A 21,399-nucleotide genomic window follows, 5' to 3' on the forward strand; every position below is an offset into this window, starting at 1 on the left:
TAACTCTTCAATCACAAAATGTGCATTCTCTCTCTCTCTCTCTCTCTCTCTCTCTCTCTCTCTCTCTCTCTCTCATTTTCTCTTTTAAAAGTATTTTCTTCATCAATCTTATTATAGGTATGCTAAATTTTGTTTGATCTTGGTGTTCACATAAATTATCATCATACAACAAATAAAATGATATTTACATTATTTTCTCAATGTAATCATTGGCAGGGTTGTAATTGAATCGAGTCCAACAAAATACTAAATTGTTCAACCTCGTTTGTTTGTCCATAGTTGACGCAAATAATTTCAACATGTAGTCTTCTTACCAAACATATTAATGATTGATAATAATAAACATCTCACACTCTCTAGAATTAGAAAACCAAGAGCCTTGCTCTCTTCCCCCACCCCATATATGCATGTGTTATAAAATTTATACCTTTAATAACATACATGTCTAAAAGACACTTGAGCAATCGGTCAGGAAAAAAAGCAAGCACTCTTTTAGGTTCCCTAATTCTAGAGGGAAAGTGAGGTGCTTATTTTGGGTTCTTGAGCAAGAAGTTTTTGATTTCGTTCACTAAAATGAGATAGTATTGCGTGAAGCACTAGTTCGGGGTTTAGGATCCTTTGGCCTTTTCTCTATATCTTCTTCTTATTCTTGTGGGTTGTGGTGACTATAAGCTCGGTCGAGCCATTGACAAATCCTCTAATTTTGAATGATCAAGGGAGATGTAATAAAGAGTTAATATTAATATTATGATTTCTTATATTACAAAAAATAAAATAACTATGCTCATATAAACGTAAATAAAGTAGTTCAAATCCCAAGCATACTCCAGCGAAATTTAAAAAAAAAATTGCAATTATAAATGATACTTTTTAAAAACATTTTCAAATAAACTAAAAAGATAATTTTCAGGAAGAATTAAAGGATTTAGTAACAAATTGGCGCTCGTTTTCAGCGTGAATAATAAAGATCGAGTGAGAGAAAGAAATGCAGAGAGTGAGGAGATCATCTCTCCCCCTGGTCTCCGTCCCCTTCCTGTAACCGCAGCACACTCCGACCAAATGTCTCTCCTTCCCAACTATATCCCTTGCACACGATCCGGCGGTTAATCCACCGGAAAGTTTTCCAGCGGTAAAAAGGCCGCCAATCATTTAACTTCCATGCCGACCCACATTCCTTCCCTGTTCTTAATTTATTGCTCCACTCTCTGTTTTTGAAGGTTTCTGTTTCTGTATCTATGGAGCTCTTCTGTCCCGAAGATGGAAGCCACCTTGCTTTTTCCGACGAAGACGAAGACGAAGACGATGAAGCCAATGAAATCTCCATTTTTTCGAACGGCCCCTTCCTCTCTCAAGCCGATGACGAATATATAGAAGCTCTCGTCTCCAAAGAGATGACCTTTACAAAATCAAACCACTCCTCCTCCGGCGATCGTCTGCACTGCGAGAGATTCGAATCCGTCCATTGGATACTCAAAGTGAGCTTACCATTGTCGACCAAACTCACTATGTAACAATCCATGCGTAAAGATCTCATCTTTTTTATGGTTTGCGGTTTTCTTCTCTGATTTAGATGAAGGCCTGCTTCGGTTTCAGTTCACAGACCGCGTACCTCGCAGTGACTTACTTGGACCGGTTTCTCCACAGGCGGACCATCGATGTAAGAACAAAAAGCTTCGCCTTTATTATTATTTTGTTAATAACATTTTTGTTGATTTGCCATGGATTAGGAGGGGAAGAAATGGGCGATGAAGCTTTTATCCATAGGTTGCTTATCCCTGGCGGCAAAAATGGAGGAATGCACGCCGCCACTTTTGACAGAGTATCGATTCGAAGATTACAACTTTAGCAGCAAAGTGATTCAGAGAATGGAGCTTCTTGTCTTGGATACATTAGAATGGAGACTGAACTCAGTCACTCCATTTGCTTACCTTTGGTATTTTGCATCAAAATTCCACTTTAAGAACTGCTCTGGAAAGCTACTCCCTATAGCTATCCGATTCATCTTTGTGGCGGTAAAAGGTGCAGGATTCTATGTGTTCATGCTTCTCATCTTTTGCTTTTCAATCAAAAATGCTATTTTTAAGCTTATTTTTTCCAAATGCAGCTATGAATTTGATTGATTACCGCCCTTCAACTATAGCTGCTGCAGCAATCATAGCTGCATCTGGTGAGGAATCAACTAAGAAGTTATTCGAATCTAACACTAGCGTGCTCTCACTGCCTGATCCTTCAGAAAGAGTAAGTTTAATACCTAACCTTCTATGCCATTATTTAACAAAACAAGTCAGGAGAATAAATAATGGGGATAAAAAAAGCAATATTTCGACACTAATTCATGTCGCAGGAGCATGTATTTACCTGTTATAAAGCAATGATTCGCGAGTCACAAAAGGAGAAAAAGAGATCACAAAAGGTATTACTTTCACTGGAAATATCATCAAACGGTGCAAATCTACAAAACTCGAATAATTTCATCGATATCACCAATTTATCTTCCACCATCAATAAGAAAAGAAGAATTCAATCACCTCATGGTTAGTACAGTATTTCATAATATGGGAATGAAAAAGAACCTTCACTGTTTTAGCTTCACTGCAAAAAAGATGGGAGAGAAAAAGTGAAAACTTTTTTAGCACCGAGTCCCAAAGCCGACTGTACGTTTGAAAAAGGAGGATGAAACGGAAAAAGGTTGAAGGCAACAAAGAAACCATTGAAGAGTGTTTGGTGGTAAGCTTGGAGCTCGAAAGCTAGCCTTTTTTTGGTTTACAGCCCTTGGCTTTCCTTGATGTATTTTTACCCGTTATTCATTGCATTTTATTGCATTTCTTGTTTTTCTCTGATGGAGTTTGATGTGTAAAGATGCTGATAGAGAATGTGCCCCTATATATATATTTTTTTTGAATTGCAGCTCTATTTATGATTAACAGCTTTAATGGTGTTGGAAAAAAAGGTGATACAGTGTAATTTGACTTATTCGAATATTGGGAAAGGATGAAGTTACTATTATAATAATTTTATTTTATTTTTTATTTTATTTTTTTGGGAAAGATGAGAGTCCTGGGTCAATTATATCATATAAGGGAGATGTAAACAGTACAGTTTAAAAAATTAGCTATTGAATATTTGGCTTGTGCAGAACAAAATAAAGAAACTATAATAGAAATAGCTATTGAAAACTAGCAGCATGTGGGTGGCTAATTAGTCTTTACTTGCTACGATAAGTAGAGATCCAAGAGGCAAAAAACGTTTTTCATCGAGTCTTACTTATAATTTTTTAAAGTAGTACTCATGTTTTTTTAAAATACTAATTTGTATTGATATTAAGCTTGTATAAACACCCGTGATAGTGGTTGAGGATTTAGTTCCCCAAAAAAATCAACAGATGCACTTCAAACTGTTATCTTCATCCATTTTTTCTCTCTTGAAATAATATAAACTATGCATCAAAGAGTGAATAAGAAGAATTTTTAACTTTGCAGGTCTAAATAAAGATTGAACAAAGCATAGGAGGTTGGTATAAAGAGAGAAGTTGAGAATATAATTGTTATTTCAAATAAATTTAGCCAATAGAAATCACTGAACTTGTTAGAACAAAATTACCATAATTAAAGCGGGTTTCAGACAAATTGCAATAAATTAAAGGTTTCCAAAAGCATGGCTTTACTCTGTGCTGCCGAAATTCTCAGATGAGCACACAGTGGGTCTTAAAAAAAATGGAGAAAAGGTTGCCTCCTTTGGAGGCTAGGGCTTTCTGTCCAATCAGAAACAGTTTAAAAATCATTCAAGACGAAAACGAAATAATATTTAATTCCACAAAAGTCAAAGAAGTTTTACATGGAACCTAATATTTGACCAAGTCAACACAGCATCATTATCTGAAGTCTCTGTCATAGATAATTCTGAAACAGGGATCTGTGTCCCTTGCATTAAGTGTAGTGCGTGATACCTCTTTTTCTTATTCTACCATATTTCAATGAATCTGGTTTGGGCTTTTATACACTCCACCATCTGACTTTAAATAATATTTAATCAAAAATATTTTTTGCATGAGATATCAACAGGTCAATCGGAACCAAAACAGGGCTTCAACAAAATCATGGATTAATGCGTACAGGTGCAGGGAAGAGAGTTTAAGTGATAAAAGAATACAAAGGTTGCATCAGCATAAACTGTTTTACAATCACTGGTAACAACCGTATCATCCTAATGTCCTTAATCATCTTGAATCAGCTATCACGTTAAAAGATCTTGATCATGTCAACAATTTTTTCGGAGTTCAGATACGGCAAAATGCTCATGGGTATCTGCTTACTTGAACACACTATATTCACACTCTTTTACAACAACTAGACATGGAAAATTGCAAGGCTCTTCACACTCCACTACCTACAAAATTAAAACCCGATGCTAATTCTCAACATGACTGATCTCAAAGTACTCGATATCATCAATTTGCTGGCTCCCTACAATTCTTAACTTTTATAAGGCCAGATATAGCCTTTTTTTGTCAACCTTATTTGTCATTATCTGTCAACAGATGCACAAACCTCTTATCTATTACTTTCATTTAATCAAAAGGTTACTTCGTTAACTTAAAGACGCAATTCATTAAAGCGGGCTTTCACCTCAAGGTAAAAAACAGAAGACTATTTCTCGATCATCCACGAAAGTGGAATATCGGGCTCTTGTGGCAGCCACCACAGATATTATATGGCTTCGGAGTCTTCTTTATCCCAACGAGCACAGTCGGGAATTACCTAAATCTCTACCTCCTCCACTGAATCCTGGAACCCTTACCAGAGTCACTTCTCAGCCCTTTCGACGATATGGAGCACAGTGAGATCTGTATGCAATTCCTCGATCTATCTCGATCAGCTCCAATCTATCTTATCGAGATAACATGTCCGACAGTAACTCTTCCACCCCTGGATCTAAAGTACGTTCATCCTCTTCCAGAAATGCTATCACCATTCTCCCGGTCCTCAAATTTCTCATGTCAAATGTAAGAATCATAGCCCACGTTTACCTCTCTAGTGACAACTATCCCACATGGCAATCTCAAATACTTAAACTATTCAAGGCAAAAGAATTTGATGGTTTTTTGGAAGGAACCGAAACATATCCACCTAAACAAACTCAACACTCTGATGGACACTTCTCCACAAATCCAGATTTACAGCAATGGCAATTAATTGATCAAAATTTGTCCGCCGCTATCTAATCTACAATATCCTTCTCTATTCTTCCCTACAGTTTGAATCTGGACTCTACAACAGCCATTTGGAGTACTCTAACCATGCGACTTCAAGAAATAAACAGATCTCAGGTCCTGCATTTACGCACTGCTCTGCACAACAGTTCCATGGGAGATCTTACCATGTCACAATATTTGTTAGCCATCAAGTCCATAGTGGACAGCATTACCTTGGACAGCATTATCTTGCACACTCTCAATGGCTTACCATCGGTTTATCAGCCATTAGAACTCAATCTGAACCCATCGACATTGATGAACGTTACTCCCTCCTACTCACCGAAGAAACCAACATTGTTGTGGAACAAGCTAAGGAGGCTACTGCTGCTGCCATCACTCTTTATTGGTCCACCAACAGAGAAGGACGCGGTAGCTTTCGTGGAAGGGGCCGAAACTCCAATCCGAGAGGGGTTGCTCAATCCCAACCCAACAAAGGAGGCCGCAACTCCACGGCTTCAAGCATATCATGCCAAATCTGTGGTAAGTTCGGTCACACAACCATCATGTGCTGGCATAGAACCAATTTTACCGCAGCCATCCTCAAAATCAGACACTACCCTCATGACCAACACAAAGCCCCATGACTGGATATTGGATAGAGCATCTACAACAACCAATTCGGTATCAGGGACATGACACTTGGTGATGGATCCACGCATTCCATCACATACACAGGTCAAGGATTGCTACCTACTCCGCAAAGTAAGCTCCTCTTACCAGATATTCTCTACTCTGCTCACAACCTTATATCAATCCACAAATTGACTTCTGATAATAATTGTATTATCATCCTTTCTAAATCTGATTTCATTAGCAAGGATCAGAGGACACATAAAACAATCCTTGAAGGACCAAATAAAAATGTCCTCAATCCAATCAAAGCTCTATCAGCCGTCCATCAACTCTCCATCTCACCCATTCAACGCAGGCGCAGACGCTTGGGACATCCCATCCAAAAGCTATAATTCCCTATAAAAAAATCATAATCGCCAATACTCCATCATCCAGCCCGTAATAAAAAGAGGAGCAAAAAAAGTTTCTTTTCTGCATGAATGACGCATATAAGACCAGCCTTCCCAACACCCGAAGGGGCAAAGCCCAAAGTGATAGTGAAATGAAACAGAACAGCATAATAATTCATCATCTCCTCAAATAAGGAGTATCCATAATATCATCATTATGCTACATCATCTACAAATAAGGCAAGCGTTTAATGAAGGAATAACACTATTTTCTATTGTTCAGCTCTCTCTCCTCATTTACGTTCTTTTTCTCGAGTGCGATTCATGGATAATCATTGATTGAATATTATTCAAACAAGGGTTTTGTTATTCAAATTTTAAAATAATGTTATTTTTTATGCTATATGAAAAATTTGGGTGGAAAAAGGTAAAAAAGTATAGTTTAGGTATTAGATTTGTAAATACATAGAAATTGGTTGGTATGTATGTAAAAAATATTTTATGAGGATGTTTAAAATTAAGGCACGTGTCTGTAATTAAAAAAATTGAAAGTCATTTTATAAGAAAGCAGAAGGGAGCATTAAATTCTTGGAAGATTAAAACATGTAGTTTTTTTACAAAACTCTCTTTAGAGCATAAAAATTGCAATCATCGCCAACTTATCATGGCTTCAACCAGCCAAGCAGGAAGCAAAAACAAGGTCGCAAAATTGAAACATTTGAGCGATAGAAAAAACTAGACCTGATTGGAACGCTTCATTGCCGCCGACTCCCATCGCTTGGAAAGGTTGGCTGTGAAGCGAAATCGACGGAAAATTTGAGATACAGAGATACCGCCTCCGCTGGAGCGCCTCCTCCGACGAGTTATTTGGAAGTACACCGCCAAGGTTCTGTTTAGGTAACTCCCCATCTCCATCCCACCCTGCTTCTTTACCCCTGACTTCTTCCCTCTGCTAATATCAACTCCTCATATTCTCCTCGAAAGAAAGCTTCTTTCTACACGAATCAAAACTCAAGAGACTGAAGGAGCAGGGCACTTGAGGCGCGTGACCGAAAATTTGAAGGGAACAAAGGCGGAGAAGGATGATGCGATAAGATTGGTGAAATGATATCTCAAAACATAAAAATTATTTTATGGGCTCCCACGTATCAAATTATTTAATTTTGCATTTAATAGGACGCATTCTGATTTAAGTACTGATGTAATTTTACATGAGAACTCCTATTGCAGTATTCTCAAACAGAGACGAGGAGGATTCATAAAAGAAGCTCAGGAAGCTGTAATTTGGTCTACAGGAACTAATATTTCTTCTTTAGTTTGGTCAAATCATATTCATAGGTTATTCAGCTTCAATTTAAAATTGAGCTAAACTTTCACATACATGTGTATATTTAATTTGTGTATAATTTTTAATAATCACCTTTAATTTGTACTTCACTTGTTAATATTAAGGGACAAGCTAAAAAATTGGATGAGTACTAATTTTTTATATAAAATAAAAATTTTGATTTACACTTAATTTTCATATAAAGTTAATAGGCAATTTAAGATTTTAAAAAATTGCGTGATTTTTATATAAAATTGTTAGGTATGACTCATATACCAGATAAGGGACAAATGCTGGAGCGGAGCTCCCAAGCGGAGCAGAGTTCGCGAGCGGAGTGGATCGGATCTGTCCAATCTGGGGAGTTTCATTACTTGGGTTGGGGGGTAACGCCCACGTAGTACGGTACAGGGATAATTCTGTGATTACATATTGTACTTCAGGATTATATATATGTCTTGTTTGTAACTCTAGGTCTTAATTCTGTATTTTATACTCTTTTTTAGAATTGAAAAAAAGTCGTCGCTCTACTCCCGAGGATGTAGACATATTTGCCGAACCTCGTTAAATCTTTATGTTTTTTTTTTGGATTTATATCGATTCTTATTTATTTGCCCTAAAATTCTCAACAAAAATGATTTTGCAAATATAAATACATAATTTATTGAAAAAAGTTTAAATTACATCTAACTAGATTATACAAAATATATAAAATAGTATATAAGTTTTAAATAAATTTTCCTCCAATAAAATAACATAAATAATGACTAACAAATTAGTTCATCCAAATTGACACCAAAAGAAAAAAATTTCAAATTTATATACATTTTCATATTAAATTATAATACGCTTCTATGAAATATTGAATTAAATAAATTATAGTTAATAATTCTTTTTTTAAATAATTTCATTCAAGTACATAATATTTAAGAAACTATTTACTGAAGAAAAATTGAGCTTATTTAAGAACAGTAATAAATAAATTTTACTTTGTTCAAATTTAGTTTATTTAAGATTTGAATTTCAACAAAATATTTAAATTATTTACTTATTAATTTGAGCAAACATGGAACATTAATCAAGCCAAGTTCAAATTACTCAGCAAGTGTATTGGTTCATTTAAAGTCCTACAGGCATACCTCCATATTTCAATATGGAACACAAAATTTACCCTTTATTTTCATATATTCCACCCAAATCTTTATATCACGTCAAAAGTAAAGCTATTTAACTTTTCATTTTTTATGAACAGATAAGATTTCATTTATGTAAAAATTAAAATTTAAATATATAAGATGATATATTAGAGCATAATCATTTGAATGCTTAGTGTTAGAATCTTTTAAGGATGGAGAGTCTTACATCGTTCGTTCGTGAGTACATATAACTCGAAAGTGACTTGTGTAAGAAGGGTGCAGAAGAAGACTGGATATTTTCTCCAAGCCTGAAGAAAAGCTAAAGAGAACAGAGAAGATCTGATCCCCACAAGGGTGGGAGGCAACATTTATTTATCTGACACATAGATGGTCCACCCAGATTACATAAAGAGAAAGAGAATGAATGATTATGGACGTACATATATTAGATATGGAGAAGAAAACAGATTAAACATTTACCATCATTGAAGCACAAAAATAAAAATGAGATATCTTTTCCCTTGAAAATTGAGAGCCTGAGCTCAATTCAAATTAATATAAACAACAATCACAAACTTGCAAGGATTAAGCTAAACAAAAACAAAAAGGAAAAACTACAACTTGACAATAACTCCGAAAAAAAATGACTTAATTAGATATCGTCCAAGTCAAAAGATCTCGAAACAACAATCATCCGCACCAATCAAAAGAAAACTAAACCAATTGTTAAAAGATTTTGTGCAGTTACAGATAAAAACTCTAAACTCTTAATCAAAACTGGATCAGTTAAGTATTTGTACAAGCTATCCTGATGATCCACATTAAGAATAGTTTACAACTGAACTAAGCACATTCAAAAAAAAAAAAAAAAAAAAGAAAGGATCATAACCATTTGAGCACATGGAAAAATCAAAGAGAGATAACAGCCACCCAGAGAAGCTTTTCTCAAGCGGTAAAAGATTACAAAACTAGTAGAAAAGAGATGGGGGAGCCAAAACTTCAGTAAGCAAAGATTTAGCAGAAAAATCTTCCATCTCATCATTCCAAAGCCTTGGCTTTTCAATTACTCACCTTGTGCCTAACTTGCCAATTAATACGAGATTTCTAATTTCGGCCCCACCAAAAAATGGAATTACAAGACTTATTATTTCTTTCTTGCCAGATGTTCGCACTCTGAACCCACGCAGGTAATAGAACATTTTTTTCGAATCAAACGATTATGATGGTAGCGTGATGCAAAGTGAAGAAATTGCAAAGTTGAAGCATTAGAAAAGGAAAAATAAATCTATGGTTGGGGAATGGATTCATGATCAACTACATGGAGTAAAAGCATTCAAAGAAAGAGTGACAATTGCACTCCTCAAAACCGAAACAAAGCGCAAAAAAAATCAGGGATGAAAAGCACCATTTAGAATGCTTTGAAGCTATTTTGAAAGCATGTTCCCCATATAAATAAAATATAGGGGCATTTTCATACATAGCACACAATTCTTATGTATTTATGTATCTCACATGTAAACTTTCATATTTACACACATAACACTCAAATCTTTAATATCACATCAACAATAGCATTATTATTACTTTTAAAAAGTGAAATCCACCTTTTTATGCATATATTTAAAGCAACAAAGTGCTATGTATATAAATATGAAAGTTTAGGTGTGAGATATATAAATACATAAGAATTGTGTGCTATGTATGTAAATTTTCCTAAAATATATCAAGGAATGCTTCTTATACCACACAAACTTATAAAAATTAACATCCAGAACAACACTAAATAAGAAATTTGTTGCATGAGACAATTTCCAAGCACAATTAGAGGAAATATCATAGTAGAGCACTTGGAGGGAAGAAAAAAGAATATTCACACAATATTTCCTTCTGTGGATGCAAAGATGTATCAAAAGAATTCTCTGTCAACGTTAGAGGTGAAGGTCGCTCTTAATTCTGAAGAACTATAGAAGAACTGTGAATTTAGAAAAGAGTATAATAAAAGTTTTCTTGGTTTGCAGCGTAAGAAATATGAATCCCATTTTCTAATTTCTTTAAGTGCTCCTGTGTGTAATTAAAAGAGACTAAAATATCTAAGACCGATGTTTCTTTACAGGCCCAATTTTTAGCATGGAAACACGCAACACAGATTCTTTCGCTTGTTAAGGTGCTGCAGATAACAGAATTCTTGAATTTTGTATGTTTTGATTTTCATCTGATGAGTTAGAAAAAAAAGTAAGATGTTGCATGAAAACTAAGTTAAATCATACAATATTAGACATGTCAAGATAACCTGCATATAAGGAGGACAAATTCACAAAACCATACTCAATGAGCATTGATTAAAGAAATTTAATCCTTCATTGAAATTGCCAATCTGTCGCAGCCATCCCATTTGTATTATAACTTTAAATCCCTCTTAAACCAATTGATCCAATTGGTATAACTGCAAAGAGAAACTGTTAACTCTGATTTTACATGAATTTTTATTAATTAGATCTTGAAAGATCCTTGTAAACCTGGGGTGAAATATTTATCTAAGAGAATAAATTCAAGTCGATGCCACCTAGCGAATGACTTTTTTACTCAATCGGATTTAGTATATGATTCACAACTCAGAAGGGTAGGAAGTCACTTGGGAATATATAGGCTACAACCGTGAACATAATATAATTGAATAGTTAGGCCAAACCATCCGATCAGAGAGCACAAGCCGTAATTGTAATATCTATGGAGTTATTAAGCCAAACAATGTGGACAAAAATTTGAGTCATGTTCTTATTAGTACAAATTATTTTGAGTATGAATGTAGTAGTATACTTATTACAACATCAGCTCCATGTGTAAAAAAGGTAATATCAAATTTACCACCCTCAATAAACTAGTATAAAAATGAATAAAGTTCGTTTTTAATTTTATGTTATAGAATTTCACATGAATATTAAAAGTTATAAAATTTAAAAGCTTGATTTTAAAAATAAATCATTTCAGTTGGGATTTACATTTAACACGATCATCATGAGAACAAATATTGAAGAATATCTGAAGCATATATGTTCGTCATTTACTTAAGATTATTACCCAAATATCATTAAAAGTATCAGTCCTATCTACTCATATCTTTGTGAGGAGGAGAATCACTCTTGCTTTATGGAGGTCTAGTCTTGTCTACTCGAGAGCATAAAACATCAACTAATTATGAATGATATCTTTTGAAAAAAGATATTTTGAAGAATTCGGATTAATAGCATGTTACTCAATGTGAATCATAATTTAGCTTGAATCTAAATTCAAATCGTGCATCATTCATAGAGTTAAGTGTTTTAAATGTTTAATACAACGTTCGAAACACACGTGAATTTTTTTAAACTTCAAGGGTTAAGCATATTTTAAAATATTTGCATGTTTTAGATGATTTTTATGTCTTTTGGGGCAATATATTTAAGTTGAAGAATGTCTCGTGAAACACATGCAATATTTTATCTGTGTGAACATTCTAATGCGTGCAGAGCTTCATTTGAAACTTCATAACATGATAACATCTTTTGTCCACTAGTGCATAAGTGTTGTGCATAGGTGATGTGTGTACATATTGAATCCTAATTTAAAATTTTAGATTAGATTCCAATTTAGATTCATGGGCTAATGTTACTTGAAATTTTTGTCTTTACTTAAGAAGGGAATGATTCATCTACATATGTAATATTTTAATTGAGTGGACCTTAAGTGGCACCTTTTCTATTCAAAATAGGAATATATTCCAATTCATTTTAGCACTTTGTTAAAAGAGTTGGAATGCAAAGAGGTTATGTTCATTGCTCACAATAAAAAAAAAATTGTTATTCCTAATAAGCCTTTTATGTTCATCTTGATTCCCGTCAAACATTATTTGCATTACATTTGAAGTATTCAATTTAACTTCAATTTTTACATTTTGCATTGTATATTTAGTTATTTTCGTGTTTATTTAAGTTCATAGAAGTTATTTTAGGTTTATGTGGAGCTTGATTGTTTTAATCAATTGGTCGCTCAAAAAACTTTGTTTCGCCGATCAAGCTTGACAATGAGTTTGTCGTGAGGAGGGGGGGTGGGGGGTTGGGAAGGGTTATCTCCCATATATTGGGTTCAGTGATAAATGCCCCTGAAAAGAAATTTTTACTATACATGGTGCCTCACCGCCCAGAAAGCAGAGTCGACGTGCTCAGTACAAGTTTTAGAACCTGAAAGCATGACACTCCGGGAAAGCTCAATGCCCAAATGCAGTGCCCCAGCACCAAGACCAAAAACGCCACAATGCCCAATCTAGGTTTCAGAACTCAAGAGCTTCACATTGCAGAGCCTGATGGTCAGCACCCAATCATCTGTTGGAGTGCCGCTATCGTGGCATCCCGACGCCGATAACCAAATTCAAACAATTTTCACGTAAAGTCTTGACTTCGCTGTTGGAATAGTGCATGTTGAAGAATTGGATTTTGAGTTTTCTCTCGTGCGAAAGAAGTGAGTGCTTCAAAAGTTCCACAGAGATAAGAGGCTTGAGTGTGGTATAATTTGTCCAGTTCTTCTCATTTTCTTCATAGTGGAATTATTGGTGTGGTGTGACTCCTGATTTTTTCTCGTTCTCAAGTGTTTCAACGTTAAATCTGGTGTTTTTGTGCTTCTGGCTTCAAGGAAATTTTTTTTACTACACATGGTGCCTCAGCACCCAGAAGGCAGAGTTGACGTGCCCAGTACAAGTTTCAGAACCTGAAAGCATGACATTCCAACATTCGAAGAGGAACACCACAAGGCCCAAATGCAGTGCCTCAACACCAATGCCAACAACGCCATAATGCCCAATCCAGGTTTAAGAACTCGAGAGCTCCACATTGCAGAGCCCGATGGTCAGCACCCAATCGTCTGTTGGAGTGCCACTATCATGGCATGCTGATGCTGATAACCAAATTCAACCAATTTACACTTCAAGTTTTGGCTTCGCTACTGGAATAGTGCACGTTGAAGGATTTGATTTTGAGTTTTCTCTTGTGCGAAAGAAGTGAGTGCTTCAAGTGTTCCAAAGAGAGAAGTGGCTTGAGTGTGGTATAATTTGTTCAATACACGGGAATGGTTATCTCCCATGTATTGGGTTTAGCGATAAATGCCCCTGAAAAGAAATTTTACTATACATGGTGCCTCACCACCCAGAAGGCTGAGTCGACGTGCCCAGTACAAGTTTTAGAACCTGAAAGCATGACACTCCAGCAAGGCCCAATGCCCAAATGCAGTGCCCCAACACCAAGACCAAAAACGCCACAATGCCCAATCTAGGTTTCAGAACTCGAGAGCTCCACATTGCAGAGCCTGATGGTCAGCACCCAATCATCTATTGGAGTGCCGCTATCGTGGCACCCCGACGTCGATAACCAAATTCAAACAATTTTCACTTAAAGTCTTGACTTCGCTGTTGGAATAGTGCATGTTGAAGGATTGGATTTTGAGTTTTCTCTTGTGCGAAAGAAGTGAGTGATTCAAGTGTTCCACAGAGAGAAGAGGCTTGAGTGTGGTATAATTTGTCTAGTTCTTCTCATTTTCTTCATAGTGGAATTATTGGTGTGGTGTGACTCCTGATTTTTTCTCGTTCTCAAGTGTTTCAACGTTAAATCTGGTGTTTTTGTGCTTCTGGCTTCAAGGAAATTTTTTTTACTACACATGGTGCCTCAGCACCCAGAAGGCAGAGTTGACGTGCCCAGTACAAGTTTCAGAACCTGAAAGCATGACATTCCAACATTCGAAGAGGAGCACCGCAAGGCCCAAATGCAGTGCCTCAACACCAAGACCAACAACGCCACAATGCCCAATCCAGGCTTCAGAACTCGAGAGCTCCACATTGCAGAGCCCGATGGTCAGCGCCCAATCGTCTGTTGGAGTGCCACTATCGTGGCATGCTGATGTCGATAACCAAATTCAACCAATTTACACTTAAAGACTTCAAGTTTTGGCTTCGCTACTGGAATAGTGCACGTTGAAGGATTTGATTTTGAGTTTTCTCTTGTGCGAAAGAAGTGAGTGCTTCAAGTGTTCCAAAGAGAGAAGTGGCTTGAGTGTGGTATAATTTGTTCAGCTCTCCTCATTTTCTTCTTAGTGGATTTCTTGGCGTGGTGTGGCTTCTGATTTTTTCTTGTTCTCGAGTGTTTCCATGTTAAATCTGGTGTTTCTGTGTTTTCTTGTTTTGTATGCTTCAATTCCAAGTTTTTGCTTCAAATCTCTCAAATTGGTTTCAGTATCTCTCCCAAAAATAGCCTCCTCACATCATCTCCGTTTAAAGAGAAAGTTGTACCTACCAAGTATGTATGGTTGGTGTATATATGACAGTTGCAATCATATGACATCCTTCCCCTCAACTAGTCCTTCCTCTTGGCACCTCCCTCTTGTTCACACAATGCATTTCAACCTCGATTTGTGTACTAAGACGATCCTTGCTTGGTTTTGTTTTTTATGCTATTGATTGATATAGTCATGGCACGGACACACAAAGGTCAACAAATCCGACATTAAAAATTCATATTTTTTTACCAAACAATATAAATTATTTCACGTAAAATTATACTCCCATGTCATTTTGTCCATGCTGCCATGTAAAGACATACATTTAAAGTTCAATGATATCAGATAACAAAAAATTGATCTCAAACTCATATTTATGAAATTATCAAATTGATCTCAAACTGATATAACAGAAATGCTATGAAAATCATTAGGGGCATTTACATACATACCGTCAATTCATATGTATTTGCATATTTACATCTAAACTTTACTTTTTATATTTATAGTTTATACCGCCCAAAGCTTTCATACCACATGAAAATTACCAACATTTTAACTTTTAAAAGTTGAAATACACCTTTTCATGCGTAGGAATTGAGTGTTATGTGTAAATTGAGTGTTATGTGTAAATCTTCCTTCGTGTTAATAATTCAAATTGATTAACCAGACTTAACAATAAGTTGGACATTAACAATTAAGGCAAACAAATTCCGTGAGAATATTCCAGCACCCTCTGTATAAAAATAAGACTAATTTTATCATATGGGTTATTAATTTCAGGAATCACATATTATTCCTCAATATAGTTACACTACAGAACATTCGTAAACATAATTAAGATATGAGGTGATATCTCTAGAAAATTTTCATAACGCCTATAGGACTACATGGAATCTCTTGAAAAAAAAAGAATTTCTTAGTGCCTACATAGCAGAACACAAATATAACTAAATATTTGGAGATTCACAAAAACAAATTTAATAGAAAAATATATGAGAATCAACAGAATTGCATGAAATTATTGAAGAGTGGATAGCATTCACATGAATTCAAAAAAAAAAGTGAAATGAAACTGAGCTCATTCTAATATAAAATTCAGAAGATTTTTTTTTTTTTCTAACAATTAACATTCAGGCCATAAAAGCTAATCAGATTCAATAAATTCTGAGCACATCATAACCCTTTTAACATTTGAAGTATAAAGACAGGTACAAAAACTTAACCAAAAAAAAAAAAAAAAGAAGATCAAGGTCTGAGGCACTTACTCCATTTCCTCAAAAGATCTTCTATATCTGCGTCCATCCGAGTTCCTCTTCCTCCCCATACCAACATGTGAGCCAGATCCACCATTGACGAGCCATCCACCTCGTGCACCGCCCTGAAACCCATCCTTGTATAAAATCTTACAAGCTGAAACATATTACCAACAATGCACATAAGGTGTCCGACGAAATTCAAACCTCAAAAAAAAAAAAAAATTCAGTATTAGTAAAGTAATATAAAAGCATACTCTAGAGTGGAACTCTGGAGTATCATTAATGGCAAGGAGCTCGGCACCGCAGTCGAAGCCGTGACGAATGGCCACGGCGCCGACGAATAGGCCGAAGCCAAAGATAGAGCGTTTCATGGCGAGCGTCTCCCTCTTCATTCGTATGGAATCGAGGTGGAGAACCTTGCCCCCGAACCATGGATGGATGAAGCCCTCAGCTCTACCGAGCTCTGTTCCGGCGAGTCCTACGGCTGTTACGCGGAAGAATGGGCCGAGGGTTTGCAGGCGGAGACAGAGGCCTTGGGATCTGGAGGACTCGGAGATCTCCAGCATCGTCGGAAATGGGACGTTTGGTGGAGACGGAGTAGGAGGGATGGAGAGACTCAGGTGAAGTTGTGGGGGGAGCGCCATATTGAGAGCTTCTAAAGATCATCTCTTTGAGGTTTTCTTCATTATAGCAATTTTGATTATTTCGTGCAGGTTTCACATATATGAATTTTATTATATTTTAATTATAATGATATAACCAATACAATCAACATATAAAAAGATTCAGATGTACTCCACAGCTAATAATTGCAAAAATAACGTGTAGTAACGAATCTCGATGTATGACACAGATCTCAAGATAATTTTTTTAAAAAAAAATGATCAAATTTTGATAAAAAGTTATCGGAGTCCGATTTCAACAAACTTATAGTTAAACTGATCAGTTCGATAAGACAAACTCAATAATACTAAAGTTAGTCCAATTTATGTCAAATCAAGTCTCAATCAAGACACTAAATAGCTTTTGGAAGTTTTCCAAACCATTTGGGAGGTCAAATGGATGCCAAATTGAAGATCTTATAGTAGTACCGAGCGTCTAGACAAGATCAATCCAACAAGCCCAAGATAGCTCAATTCCTGCAATGTTAAAACACCTAGATTTTCATTAAACAACGTCTGATCGAGAGAAGTCCTCTGGGTCATTTGATGAAAGTGGTTCATATTCTTGCATTAATTAAATTCATAACTCTAAAAATAGAGCCCAACCTCTCTCATGAGGGGGAGGAGAGTTTTGAGGAAGAACTTAAAATTTTGATAAGTACCAGAAGTTCAATAACACTCTTGCCACTGTTGACAACCATTGACCGTTGTCAACCACCGACCATCGTCGATCACAACATGTTGCCCACCGCCGATCGCTATTGGTCGAAGCTCGTTCTTCAGAACAAGTTTATCCTCACGTCGACGTTATAACTTGTAAAATCTTGCAACTCATTTTCCGCCTGTTGGATAGGTAGTTGTTACTGTAATCATTATTTTACAATGTAGCTCTTTAGCTGAGTCAGGTCGTGTGGTTTTTCCGTTTACGGTTTCTTCACATAAAAACTTATGGTGTCACTAATAGTTGTTTACTTTCGCCTGAATGTGTATTGAATTCACGTGCAATACTAAGACAATAATTCATTTTTCTACTGCCACGAATCTTCTAGCACGCATCAATACTATTTTAAATTGTTTAATATTTTTATGAAGAAAGCAAATAAGGGATGAAACTAATTAATTTGAATTTGAGCCACGATTAATTTGAGCTTGAGCTTAATTAGTTAATCAAATTTGAGGTCAAACAGTTTATGAGTTTGAGTTGGTTTATGAAAAAGTTTATTTATTGTGAAAAAATAAAATAGTAATATTTATACAAAGAGTTGTATAATAAAATGATTAATAGAATGAATAATTATGAAATAAGTAACAAGAAATCATTGAAACAATTTGTTAAAATATTTTTAATAATTTAAAAAAATAATTTGAATTTTAAGACAAATTTGGCAAATTTTTGAATTTCTCTTGTAAAAAGGCTACTTGAATTGCTTGTGCACTTTAAACGATGTATCAAATCAAGTTTAATTCAACTAAAAAAATAAAAGAAACTAGAAAGTAAATTATCATAAGATCATAGAAAATAAGAAACTAACGAGAAAAATATTTGTAAGAAATAAAATTTATCCAACTCAAGATCAAAATCACATGATATTTTGATCTAAATTCTAAGAGTATTTGCAATGTATCACTCAAAAACAACGTTACTAAGAAAATTACAAACCCTAAATGTGATGAATCTTAGAGTATGTTTGCATAACTTTATACATTGTAAATATGTGATTTTTGTCTGAAAATATATATATCAAAATGCTAAAGCGATCATAAATTGTTCTATAAAGGATTCTCAACATATAAATAAAGTTGATGAAGGTTGTGACAACCCCATAATAGCCAATTGGGTTTGAAACATCCCACAAGCACACAATAAATTATTGCCCTTTGCTAGGTTGCAATGATTAGAAAGGGATGATCATCGGGATAGGATTACTTTTGCTAAGCGCTTGGCTAAGGTCCTAAAGATCTCGTCACACAAAGTTTTTTATTTTATTTGAGCTCATCTTTTTCAAATTTCCTCAATGTGAAAATGAATCATCGCACAAACATCAAAGATGTTAGATATATGTATTTTTCTTAAGAGGCGGGATATTAGCCAAGGTGGAGATTTGTTAGGCCTATGTATTTCTCCCAAGGGGCTGGATATTCGGCACTAGAATTTGAAGTCTCTTGAAAATGAAGAGGCGTGTCTCGCGAAATGAAGAGGAGTGTCTCTTGGAATTAAAGAGGTGTCTCTTGGAATTTAGTTGGTTGGGGGGAGCGATGGCGGGTTGATAAATTTATCTGTGGTTTTTTTATCTATATATATGATGTGTAACCCTATGGGTATGTAACTGGACTCCCCTGAAATAGTGAAATTCGTTGTTCTGCTCCCGATGATATTGGCATCTTTGTCAAACCTCGTTAAATCTCTGTGTTCTTCTGGATTTGTGTCAATTTTTGTTTTTTTTTTCACCCTAAATTTCTCAACAAAAGAGCATGCTCAAACTGTCAACAACCTTGTTGTACATATATCAAATGACCCAAATACAACTAATTGTCGTCAAGAGGCTTGTTGAGGTTCCAGCTAAATTGCTCATAATGCCGCCATACCTAGTCATCTTAATTATAGGTCGAATCATCCAATTTTGTAATTTTATGTTGAGAGATTGATGTATAAAAGTATTGTTTTGATATAAAGAAGAGGACTAAGTAATAGAAAGATGTTGATATATTAAATTTGAAAGGATGGGATATATAACGAGGATGGGGAGTTTATAGCTCCCATGTATTTCATCACTTAATGGGACTATTCTTTTGTTGATAGTGGACACAGACCAAAGTTGTTGAACCATTATGCCATGATATCTAGTGTCTTTTGTTGACCACTATATGATTCTTGACAATTTCTAACCAAATCAATCACTAAAGCCAATGTTGCGCTTCTTGATAATTCACTTTTCATTCTATATATATATATATATATAAAAGAAACATGCCATTAAATTTTACATGATGTCTAAAAATCCTACGATAACATTATTAAATGTCGGTCAATGTTTGATAATTTATCAGCTAATAATATAAAATGCTTCTTCCCTCTAAGTGGTTATCTCCTTTTATAAGAAAAAAATGACTTGGTAAAACATTTACCGCCATCCAACATCTATTGTTGACTGACATCATATATTTGTTAATTAACAACATTCGATACATTTATTTCTAATTATAAGATCCACCATCTTATAAGAAGAATGATAAAGATAATCACCCACCATCACTTATATCTTTAAGCTTCCACCATAAAAAAAAATAAAAAATAAAAAAAAAAAATTAATGTTTTTGTCCAATATATCGTTTTAATGCCTTATCCAATTTAGTGGAATTATATAAGCTGAAATTATAAAATGAAAATGATGATCTAGTAAGGATAATTGAGAAATAATGGTGGAAGGATGATAGTTGAAAGGAAATGATATAAAAATGATGGTAATGTGATATGATGAATAAGTAAGAGTTGTCTTGCAATGACAATTCAAAAATCATTATTTAGAGGTCATCATTAACCGATAATTGGTAGGAGATAGTAGTTGAACGATAATAATTAGATGATCACAACGGTCGACAACATCCATTGTCAAGCATAGACATATATGCTTCATTGATTTATTTTTTTTTCCCATTATTTTATTTTTTTATGAAGCATAAATGACAAATACAGATTAATTTTTATTTAAGAATTTTAATATTGGACGTAGAGTTGAACCAATAAAAATAGGAAAATGTTTTCAATATACTTAAATTTAATAATTCGCAAAAGTATACATATTTTACCGATTATTGTAGAACATATATAACCTATTAGTCACGTAATATCTTATTGTAATTAATTTGAAACAACGTGACTAATAGTATCATTTTTTTTTAATTATTCTGTTGCGTGAATTGAAGAGTTCAGCCGACGGAAGGACATCGCCACTTGCGCAAAATAATGTAAAAGCCAAGTCAGCTTTTTCTGCCGTTGATCGGTCTAAAATGGTAATGAGCATGCTTTATAATGTCCCGAGGAATATGCTCAAAAGGAAACGTTTAGAGGCCATTTGAGACTTTTCTTTGGGAATAATTATTATTAAAATTTTATTTATTTTATGTAAAAATATAATTTAGGATTTGTGAATGGATTGTTTGGCTTAAATTTCACATTAATTTCTAATTAGATTTAATAAAATAATTAAAATTAAGACCTAGCTTTTGCTGAAATCAAATTTATTTGTGAATCACATCTAAGGAATAAAGTGTAAATAAGAAAAGATAGAAAGAGACGCAAAAAAAAAAATAATGAAGAGTAATCAATCATGTCTTATTCAGAATATAGTTCTTGTATTTATTTATAGAGGAGATTTTACAATAATGATATTACATCATGTTTTAAAAAAGTCTGTATTAGAGTATTTTTGGTTTTCTACATGTATGAGTTTATCGTCTCATTGCTTTCTGACCCAACTGGCTAAACTTGGCTGACTTTGGGTCAG

At 34.8% G+C, this 21,399-nt stretch overlaps 2 protein-coding genes across 2 annotated transcripts; one reads left to right on the forward strand and one right to left on the reverse strand.

Annotated features, from left to right (window-relative positions):
* Positions 1 to 911: 911 nt before the first annotated feature.
* On the forward strand, positions 912 to 3,411 carry LOC110024511 (cyclin-D5-3-like). The gene is made up of 6 exons (XM_020724526.1): positions 912 to 1,129; positions 1,218 to 1,475; positions 1,571 to 1,657; positions 1,728 to 2,019; positions 2,105 to 2,238; positions 2,345 to 3,411. The coding sequence occupies exons 2-6, from the start codon at positions 1,236 to 1,238 to the stop codon at positions 2,537 to 2,539; spliced, it is 948 nt and encodes a 315-aa protein (XP_020580185.1). The 5' UTR covers positions 912 to 1,129; positions 1,218 to 1,235; the 3' UTR covers positions 2,540 to 3,411.
* A 7,301-nt stretch (positions 3,412 to 10,712) lies between these two features.
* Positions 10,713 to 16,932, reverse strand: LOC110024517. Its single transcript, XM_020724533.1, has 3 exons — positions 16,487 to 16,932; positions 16,242 to 16,386; positions 10,713 to 10,888 (listed from the first exon to the last, which is right to left on the reverse strand). Exons 1-3 carry the CDS (start codon positions 16,874 to 16,876, stop codon positions 10,836 to 10,838), a joined length of 588 nt encoding a protein of 195 aa, XP_020580192.1. The 5' UTR covers positions 16,877 to 16,932; the 3' UTR covers positions 10,713 to 10,835.
* Positions 16,933 to 21,399: the final 4,467 nt, after the last annotated feature.

This window comes from Phalaenopsis equestris, unplaced genomic scaffold, assembly GCF_001263595.1.
Source record: "Phalaenopsis equestris unplaced genomic scaffold, ASM126359v1 Scaffold000258, whole genome shotgun sequence".
Lineage (NCBI taxonomy): Eukaryota > Viridiplantae > Streptophyta > Magnoliopsida > Asparagales > Orchidaceae > Phalaenopsis > Phalaenopsis equestris.

Excerpts from the sequence above, each read along its gene's own strand:
- LOC110024511 (XM_020724526.1), top strand. The coding sequence starts at position 1,236 with ATGGAGCTCTTCTGTCCCGAAGATGGAAGCCACCTTGCTTTTTCCGAC. Across the intron at positions 2,020-2,104 it reads CATCTTTGTGGCGGTAAAAG|CTATGAATTTGATTGATTAC; the intron begins GTGCAGGATTCT and ends TTCCAAATGCAG. Across the intron at positions 2,239-2,344 it reads TGCCTGATCCTTCAGAAAGA|GAGCATGTATTTACCTGTTA; the intron begins GTAAGTTTAATA and ends TTCATGTCGCAG.
- LOC110024517 (XM_020724533.1), bottom strand. The coding sequence starts at position 16,876 with ATGGCGCTCCCCCCACAACTTCACCTGAGTCTCTCCATCCCTCCTACT. Across the intron at positions 16,387-16,486 it reads CTCCAGAGTTCCACTCTAGA|CTTGTAAGATTTTATACAAG; the intron begins GTATGCTTTTAT and ends AATATGTTTCAG. Across the intron at positions 10,889-16,241 it reads AGATCTTTTGAGGAAATGGA|ATGAAAATCAAAACATACAA; the intron begins GTAAGTGCCTCA and ends CTAACTCATCAG.